The 9,839-nt window shown below is 52.2% G+C and overlaps 1 protein-coding gene across 1 annotated transcript in view; it reads left to right on the plus strand.

Annotated features, from left to right (window-relative positions):
- Nucleotides 1-9,430, plus strand: part of Atp1a3 (ATPase Na+/K+ transporting subunit alpha 3) — a 28,825-nt gene extending 19,395 nt beyond the window's left edge. The window contains exons 17-23 of the mRNA XM_032894198.1: nt 5,475-5,629; nt 5,725-5,848; nt 6,662-6,807; nt 7,233-7,363; nt 7,995-8,096; nt 8,502-8,593; nt 9,022-9,430. Coding sequence (XP_032750089.1) covers nt 5,475-5,629; nt 5,725-5,848; nt 6,662-6,807; nt 7,233-7,363; nt 7,995-8,096; nt 8,502-8,593; nt 9,022-9,050 — 779 coding nt within the window. The 3' untranslated portion in view covers nt 9,051-9,430. The remainder of the gene's footprint in view (nt 1-5,474; nt 5,630-5,724; nt 5,849-6,661; nt 6,808-7,232; nt 7,364-7,994; nt 8,097-8,501; nt 8,594-9,021) is intronic.
- The last annotated feature ends 409 nt before the right edge of the window (nt 9,431-9,839 follow it).

The raw sequence follows: 9,839 nt of genomic DNA on the forward strand, positions 1-9,839 counted from the left end.
GAGGCAGAGGCAGGTGGATCTTTGTGAGTTCAAGGCCAGCCTGTTCTACAGAGTGAGTTCCAAGACAACCAGAGATACATAGTTTAGTCTCTGTCTTGGGGGGAATAAAAGGCATAGTCAACCAGATGTGGTAGTTCCACACTTTTAGAACTCTGGAGGCAGAGGCAGGAGGATTTCTGTGAGTCTAAGGCCAGCCTAGTCATACAAAATGAGTTCTGGATTCCCAGGGCTCTAGGACCCTGTCTCAACACAAATAAAGCCCAGAGTGGAGTCGATAAAGTTGAGCCCGCTGGACAGGCTGGATGCCATTAGCCCTTGCCTGCAGCATCCCAGAGTAAAGCCCAGCTACCTCTCTCGTTCCCTAGACATCTCTGCTGGACAAGGCCGGCACTCCTAAGTGGCCTCTGCCCTTGGCATCATGCAGGCTGATGGGTGCACTCTAGGTCAGTCCTTGCTCTCAAGGCTGGGAAATAAGTAATCTAAAACGATCAACACATAGTAAAGAACGAATTCGGGGAGGTGCTAGGAAACCCACAGAACCCAGTTTGGTGGTGCAGGCCTGTAACCCAAGCTACTCTGGAGGCTGAGCGGGATCTACAACCCTGTGCAGCTTACTGGAACTTACGTACTGCCTCCAAAGGCAGAACTTACAAAGAGAGCTGGGGGTGTGGTTCAGCAGAAAAGCACGGGGGAGGCGAGAGGGGTGTTCTGGAGGAGACGGAGGGGGAGAGGAAAACGTGGGAGGAGACAGAGGGGGAAGCGGGGGAAGAGGGGAGAGACAGAGAGACGAACCACAAGGGCAAGACCTGGAGGTGGTGTTGGTGGGGGTTTTAACTTCCCCAAAGGAAAATTCCAGATACTGAAAATACAGTGAATAGCATCTCCTGTTATTGTCGTCCAGCTCCAAGCGAGCTAATTTCTTCTCTGCCCACTCTGACGTGCGGGTGTCCCTGGAAGTCTCCTTAATCCTTTTTCCTTAGGAACAGTTTAGAAAGAGGAGCAAAGAGCTTCGTGAGAGGAAAATGATCATCTCACGAGGACACCATGAGGGCAGAGGTCTTTGGTACAGTGACCACTATGCCAAAACCTTTGTTTTGTTTTGTTTTGTTTTGTTTTGTTTTGACAGGGTCTCAGTTTGTAGCCCAGGCTGGCCTGCAATTCACTATGTAGGTAGCCCAGACTGGTCTTGAACTCACAGCAACCCTCCTGCTTCAGCCTTCCAGGTGTTGGAGTTACAGGTGTGAGCCTCAATAACCGGCTGGATTTGTTTTAACCGAGACATAAAAACATGGACAGTACACATATTAACCAGGCGTGCTTGGTGTATGCAGGTAATACTTGGGAGGCTTAGGCAAAAGACTTAGTTCCAGGCCAGCTGGTACTACCCAGCAAGATCTCACCTTGAAAAAGATGAGGTCTGGAGAGAAGGCTCAGCAGTTAAGAGTGAACGGATAAGAGGGCCCCAGTGTGGTTCCTAGCATCCACACCAGGCAGCTCTCTAGTGTCTTTAATTCTAGCTCCGGGGCTACGGTACCCTCTTCTGGCCTCCACAGGCACTGCACTCATTTACAGCGCAACCGACACTCACCCCCATACAAATCCATATACACATAATTTTAAAAAGCAGCTAGCCGAGCCTTTGATCCCAGCACCCGGGAGGCAGAAACAAGTGGATCTCTGAGTTCAAGACCAGCCTGGTCTACATAGTGAGTTCCAGGACAGCCAAAGTGTGTAAGATCCTGTCTTCAAACAAACAAAACTCCAGCTGCTGGGTGGCATATGCCTGTAATCCTAGAACTTAGGAGGTAAAGGTCGGGAGATCAGAAGTTTGAGTCCAATCTGGACTACATGAGACTATGAAAAATTGTAGCTCCTTAATGGGTTGCTGCTAATGTGATATTTTGATATATGTGCGTGTTGGTGACCGGTTAAATGAGCTTATGTACATCTGTCTCCCCAGTTAGCATTTTTTTTTTGGCTCTTTTTTTCGGAGCTGGGGACCGAACCCAGGGCCTTGCGCTTCCTAGGCAAGCGCTCTACCACTGAGCTAAATCCCCAACCCTCCAGTTAGCACTTCTTAGGGGAGAAAATATTCAGCGCCCTTTCTCCTGGCCTTTGAGACATTTGCTGTGTGTAACCTACGATTGAGCAGTTCCACAGCAGCATACCGGAGTTTCCTACGTCTGTGGATTTTTTTTTCCTTTTAATGGTGTTGGGGATGCAGTCCAGGTTCTTGTGCTTCCGAAGCACATGCTGTGTCTGAGCTACACCATAGCCCGTTCCTCCACATCGTACCTTAGGCCAGTTCTCACCTGTGCAGGGACTTGGAGAGGCCAGGAGTGCTGGATGTCCCAGAGCTAGAGTTAGAGCAGTTGGGAGCCATCTTACAAGGACGCTGGCAACAAAACTTGGGTCCTCAGCAAGAGCAGCATCCACTCTTAACCATGGAGACCGCTCTTCAGCGCCCCCTTTTTAGGGGTGGGGGATTTTTGAGACAAAAGCTCACCATGTAGTCCAGGCTGGCCTTCGACTCATGGCAATCTCCCTGCCAAGGCTTCCTGAGTACTGGGATTACAGATGTGTAACACCACACCTGAATAAAATGAACTCTCGGATTCCATATGTGAGGGAGATCATGTGGTTCTTGGGCTCCTGTGCCCAGCACAGAGACCTTCATTACCATCTATTTCATTTTTTTAAATTCTTTTAAATTATTTTATTTGGGCTGTGTGGGTGGGTGTTTTGCCTGCACGTTAATGCCTGTGCACCACATGCATGCAGTGCTCATGGTGGCCAGAAGGGGGCAGTAGATCCTCTGGAACTGGAACAGTTGTGAGTCACCGTGAGAGAACCTGGGACCTCTGAAAGAGCATCCAGTGCTCTTAACGACTGAGCCATTTCTCCAGTCCCCATTATTAAGTTTTTAAAAAAGAAATCCTGTGTGCTATTTTCCGTGATAGCTGTACTAATTGACATTGTGGAAGGCAGCTACGCCCGCCAGTGGGCCACCAACGCCACACCTAATGTGTGTCCTGACCTTTTCCCTGCCTCCCCTCCAGCACCTATCTTGTCATTTTGATAGTAGCTACTCTCTCTGGGGTAATGTAATGTCTCATTGCTGGCTAACTTACTTTGTATCCCCAGCCCTTTGTATCCCCATTGGTGCAGCCCTGATATTGAATACAGTGTATCTTCTTTGTTTTTGTTTGTTTAGTTTTGATTTCTTGAGCCAGGGTTTCTCCATGTAGCCCTGGCTGTCCTGAAACTTGCTCTGTAGACCAGGCTGGCCTGGAACTCAGAGATCTGCCTGCCTCTGCCTCCCAAGTGCTGGGATTAAAGATGTGTGCCACCACTAACTCCCACCTCTGGGCTTTTGTTTGTTTTTAATATTCTTTTTTTGTTTTAAGACTTACTTATTTTATGTGAGTACACCGTTGCTCTCTCCAGACACAGCAGAAGAGGGCATCAGATCCCATTACAGATGGTCATGAGCCACCATGTGGTTGCTGGGATTTGAACTCAGGACCTCTGGAAGAGCAGTCAGTGCTCTTAACCACTGAGCTATCTCTCCAGTCCCATTTTTAATATTCTTCCTTCTGCTTTTTGAGACAGGTCTCACTCTGCACAGCCTGGGATTCCTGGAGACCCAGCTGCCTCTGTCTCCCAAGTGCCCTGGTTAGAGGTGTGCACTGCCATACCCAGCACTGGTTTTATTGTTGAAGCAGGCTGCCTGTACAGTCCTGGCTGGCCTGCAACTTGCTATCTAGACCGGGCTGGGCTCAGAGTTGCTCTGACCTTATTCCCTTTGCCTCCTGAGTGCCAGAATCACAGGCATGTGCCGCTATGCCTGGCCTATTTGTGTATTCTCTTCTGAGAAATGCCTATTTTAGTCTACTGCCTGTTTTTTTTTAAAGATGGTATTTCATGTAGCCCAGGCTAACTTTGACCTCACTATGTAGCTCAGGATGACCTTGAGCTCCTAATTCTCCTGTCTCGTGTGCACTACTGCACCTGACAGCTTTAAAAGTGGGTTATTAAAAAGAACCAATAAAACAAAAGTGGGTTATTTTATTTTATTTTTAATGATTTCCCTACAGCTTGACACATGGGGAAGACCGTGGGTGGGGCCGGCCATGCTAATTCTTAGGTTTTGACCTGGTGTGCATCATACTGATGGCGTGTTTGTGATCGAGCATGCGATCAGGTGTGAGCGTCACAAGTTAACTTAATAGGGTTTTGCATGTATGGACACCCATACACTCTCCAGATTCTAGTCAGTAGAAACAACATTGAGAGAAGGCTTGCCTGGCATATAAAAGATCCTGAGTTTGATTCACAACACTGTAGAAATAAGAGACAGACAGACAGACACTCCTCTCCATTAAAATCCCTTCCCGGCCTGACCACCTGCACTGCAGATTCACTGTTTTGCTTGTTGTCTTCTATATAAGTGGGATTAGTCTTTTTTCTTGATTTTCTTTGTTGTTGTTTCAATATTAATCTGAGACAGGTCTTAGGTAGCCCTGGGATAAAGGCCACCAGGTTCCGTATCCACACCTGGTTTGTTCGTTCGTTTGTTTGTTTGTTTTGTGATGCTAGGGGTTGAACGCAGGGTCTTGTGCGTGTTCAACAAACTCTCCCAGCTGAGCTACAGTCGTAGCCCTGGGTCTGACCTTTGTCACTCAGTGTAATGTCTCAGACTCACCTGTGGGTTCGTGAGTCTCCCTTTCCCTTCCCGTAAGGCTCCACAGTTTAGGGTCTGCACGCCTGGCTTGAACTTTCAAGGTTGGCTCTGGCTTGAGGCTACTATGAACGATGCCATGGAAAACCTTTGTGAACATAAACAGTCATTTCTCTTGGGTATAAACCTGGAAGCAGGGTTAAGGATGTTTAACCTTGATAGAGGCTACCAGACTCCCCACGCGGTGTGGCTGTGGTCTACCACGAGGTGTAGATGTGAATGTGAGTGGGTGATGGTAAATTAGATAGCATGCAAAGGTCTGTATGTGGGTAGAAGGTCTCATTGAAAGAGCCCCTGCCTAGAATCCCCCAGTGAGGGACTGGGGGCATGGCTCAGTGGTAGAGCCCCCACCTAGAATCCCCCAGTGAGGGGCTGGGGGCGTGGCTCCGTGGTAGAGCTCCTGCCTAGAATCCCCCAGTGAGGGGCTGGGGGCGTGGCTCCGTGGTAGAGCACCTGCCTAGAATCCCCCAGTGAGGGACTGCGGTGTGGCTCAGTGGTAGAGCCCCTGCCTAGAATCGCCCAGTGAGGAGCTGGGGGCGTGGCTCGTGGTAGAGCCCTGCCTAGAATCCCCAGTGAGGGGCTGGGGCGTGGCTCAATGGTAGAGCCTTGTCTGGCATGCAGGAAGCCTAGGTTCAATCTCTAGTCTCTCTATATTAAAAAAGTCAGTTCTAGACAGGAAAGGAGATGGGGCTCCAGTAGACCCCAAGTTCTAAGCCTGCTCCTCCCTGTACAGGCCGCCTGATCTTTGACAACCTGAAGAAATCCATCGCCTACACTCTGACCAGCAACATCCCTGAGATCACACCCTTCCTGCTCTTCATCATGGCCAACATCCCACTGCCCCTCGGCACCATCACCATCCTCTGCATTGACCTGGGCACCGACATGGTAAGCCTGGCTGCACTTAGGGGAGGGGAGGGCCACCCTCACAGGCTTGCGCTGTCTCTCCCCCCATTCACACAGCCTGCCTCTCTCCCGTCCAGGTCCCTGCAATCTCCTTGGCCTACGAGGCTGCAGAGAGTGACATCATGAAGAGGCAGCCCAGGAACCCACGCACAGACAAACTGGTCAACGAAAGGCTCATCAGCATGGCCTATGGGCAGATCGGTGAGGACTGCCGGGGCTCAGGGCCCAGGGCCAGTCCGGCAGAGTGGAAGTGAACCTAGTCTGAGGGCTCAGAGCATGGGGCGTGAGACCTACACCCCCCTCCTCTACTTCTTGGGGGGTGTGGGGAGGCATGTAGGCCAAGCCCTAGAAAGTCTAAGAGAGCAAAGCCCACGAGGCCGAAGCAACCAGAGTCTAGCCTCCTCTCGGCTGCCTCGTTGTACTTAAGTGTCTCAGATAACCGATTCACTGGCTTCCAACTCACTAAGTGGGCACGACAGCCTTGAACTTCTGATCCTCCTGCCTTTACCTCCCAAGTGCTGGGGTTACAGGCATTTACTAACTGTGGGTTAAACGCGGGGCTTCACTGCATGCAGGCAAGCCCTTTGCCCCGGTACATCCCCAGACCTCTTACCTTTTGTTTTGAGATGGGGTCTCACTAAATAGGCCAGATTGGCCTTGATTCATGATGGTACCCGGCCAGGCCCTGAGCTCATCCTCATGTCCCAGTCTCCGAAGAGCTGGGGTCACAGCCCTGCGGGATTAAGTCGGGTTCCTCTGGGGCATTTACAGTGTTTGGGAAGCTCCCAGTCAGGGAACAGTGGACCTGGGAGTCATACATATGGATAGCCCCCTCCCCAAGGAGACCTCCGTGGTGGCCATCTCAGGACCCAACCACCAGGGGCTGGAGATGACGTGGCTTTGGCAAGATAATGGAGCAGTCCACAGGCCGCTGTGATGGTCTCGGCTGGTGTTGGGGGAGCACGGAGCTACCAGCTCCTGCCTCATCCTCCCCTCCACTCCTTTCCCCCCCAGGGATGATCCAGGCCCTCGGTGGTTTCTTCTCCTACTTTGTCATCCTGGCAGAAAATGGTTTCTTGCCCGGTAACCTGGTGGGCATCCGGCTCAACTGGGATGACCGCACTGTCAACGACCTGGAAGACAGCTACGGGCAGCAGTGGGTGAGTGGGGCTGGGCATTGAGCCTCAGGAGCAGACCAGCATCTACCCCCAGTCCCATGCTCACCTCTCTGTCCTGAGGGCTGTAGCCAACCGCTTGCCCTTGGGACCTCTGGGACTCCCTACATAGCCCAGCTCAGGCTTTCTTTCACAAACCTGTCCATCCCTTCAAAGCCAGGCTGCTGTCTGTCCTTCTTGGAGACCCACGGGGACATGATTAAGGCTATCTAATTATTTGTTCTTCTTGGAACACCTGCCTCTTTCAGTGGTCCCAAGAGGCTATGAATCCAAGAAAGAGGACACGTCTGAGGTCCTGGGAACCCAGCACAGGGGGCAGGGTGGAGCGGGAGCCTGGGGTGTGGTCACAGGATGCAACCCGACTCTCATATCATTTGGTTTTTTGTTTGTTTGTTTGTTTGTTTCTGTAGACTTATGAGCAGAGGAAGGTGGTTGAATTCACGTGCCACACAGCCTTCTTCGTGAGCATAGTGGTGGTCCAGTGGGCTGACCTGATCATTTGCAAGACCAGGAGGAATTCCGTCTTCCAGCAGGGCATGAAGTAAGGGCCTGCAGCTGCACCCCGTCCTGGGTCCGGGGGTTGCCTGAATCTCTCCTCCCTCATTTCATTTTCTGTTTTGCCTCTGTGTTGATTTCCTCTTGAGGGTCTCGTGTTTTAGACTCTAAGCTTGTCTATGTGGGTGAAGGAGGGGGCCCTGGGTCCCCAGATGTCCCTTTTTTGCCATTGCTTCCTTGAACCTGTCCCTACTTCTCTTTCTCCCTCCCCCTCTCTCCTTCCTTCCTCCTTCACTTCCTTTTCTTTCTCCCTTCCCCTTTCATTTTCTCTGCTTGAGATAGTCAGCCTCATGGTAGTTACCCCAAGCAAACCTCAAACTCACGGCAAGCTTCCTGCCTCGCCTCCCAAGTGCTACCATGCCTGGCTGTCTTTCTTTGTCACCAATCCTTACACCTCACTCTCTCTGTGTCTCTCAGCTCCCCCTGCCCCCATCTGCTTCTCCTGGATCCCCCTGCCTCTTCCCTTCCCCTGTGTAGACATCATCGTTGGCTGGTGACTCAGCGTTGTGGTCCATTCATGTCCATTTGTGTCTGAGTGTCTGTCTGCCTCTGTCTCTGTGGGTCAGGGGAGCCTGGTGTGGGGTGCCCCAAGTCTAGCCTCTCGCCTGTACCTCTAGGAATAAGATCTTGATCTTCGGACTGTTTGAGGAAACGGCCCTCGCTGCCTTCCTGTCTTACTGCCCAGGCATGGATGTGGCCCTTCGCATGTACCCGCTCAAGTGAGTGCCCGGTCCACGTGGGAACTCCACACTCCCATACCCTCTGCAGCCTCCACCTCAGCCTTAAATCTTTGACCCATTTACCCTGGTGTTTCTCTGGATGTCCCGTCCCCTATCCCCTGTTGCCACCCCTGGGGTGATGCCACCAAGTCTCCCCACCATCCTCACAGAGGGACACTGCAGATCCCAGCCCTATTCAGGATCCAGGGCATCAAAGATCCTGAGAAACTGGCCATCTGGTCTACACACACACGCACGCACGCACGCACGAATGCACACGCACATGCACACAGCCAATATAATATTTTTGGTTGTGAGCCTAGCCTTTAACGGCTGAGCCATCTCTCCAGCCCACAGCCAATATAATAAATCCTCCGTGTCCCCTTTCCTCTTTCGTCTCCGCAGGCCCAGCTGGTGGTTCTGTGCCTTCCCCTACAGTTTCCTCATCTTCGTCTATGATGAGATTCGCAAACTCATCCTGCGCAGGAACCCCGGGGGTGAGGGCTGCATGGCCAGGGGCAGTAAAAGGCTGGGAGGGGAAGCAGAGGGCAGGCGGCTCCTTCTCCCTGTGCCCCTCAGAGTGTCCTTTCTCTTTCTCTTTCCTCTCCCCCACTCCCTTTCACTCTCTTTCCAAGTGCGACTGTGCATCTGAAAATAGGTTCTCCTTCGGCAGCTCGGGCTGTGTGAATCATGCCCCTCTTGCCCTGAGTTTCTCAGTGCTGGGATGACAGACCTGCCACCACACCTTGTGTTTGTGTCAATGCCCCTTGTTAAGATGGCTCTCCTGGGGGTTGGGGATTTAGCTCAGCGTTAGAGCACTTGCCTAGAAGGCGCAAGGCCCTGGGTTGGTCCCCCCAGCTCCGGAAAAAAAAAAAAAGATGGCTCTCCTGCCTTCCTCTCTCACTTCCTCTCTCTGTCCTTCCAGGTTGGGTGGAGAAAGAGACCTACTATTGACCTCAGCCACCACGTCGCCCGTGTCTTCCCTGCCCCCCAGCCCAGGACAGCCCTCTCCGGTCCCCCATTTTGTACTCTGGGGGGAGGGGCCTTCTCTCCCCATGGCCCCCCTCTCTCCTTGTGGCCCAGTCTCCTCGCCCACACCTCGGTTACCTCCCACTTTCCCTCACTTCTCCCTCTGGCTGGCTTCTCTCCCCCCACAGCCCCTGCCTCTCTTCTCCTTCCCTTTTCTGTGTCTCTCCCCCTCTCTCCCTTGCAGCCCTGCCCCTCATTTTCTCCCTGGGCTCTTTTTTACACCCCTGGGCCCTGTCTCCTGGCTGATGCCATCTCCGGTTCTAATTCTGAACAATTATCAAATATATCAGTGGGGAGAGAAAAGACGTGTGCGTGTTGTACTTGCCAGCCAGAGCTGTGGGCAGATGGGGTGCCCCCTGCCAGCGCCCACTGTTGGGTGACTCACACGAGCCCTGTTTAGCTCATTGCAGTGCCACGAAATCTTTCGAGGTGCAGAGTCATGGGTTTTGGATTCTAAGGAGCTAGATTTCTCGACCCAGTTGGATTGTGGACAGGGAGAGCGGAGACAGGGACGGGGATGGTGAAAAGGTTCTGCCTCCTGTGGAAAGGGCCCTGAGAGAGACCATGGCCTGAAAGTGGTGACGAGAACCTTCCTAAGCACAGTCCTAACACTCATCAGTGTGAGGGACAGGGACGGAAGCAACTTGATGGCCACAGAGCTGCGCAGATGATGACAAATCTGGCTGTGCACTGAGACCGTATCCCAGCTCTGAG

This window comes from Rattus rattus, chromosome 2, assembly GCF_011064425.1.
Source record: "Rattus rattus isolate New Zealand chromosome 2, Rrattus_CSIRO_v1, whole genome shotgun sequence".
NCBI lineage: Eukaryota > Metazoa > Chordata > Mammalia > Rodentia > Muridae > Rattus > Rattus rattus.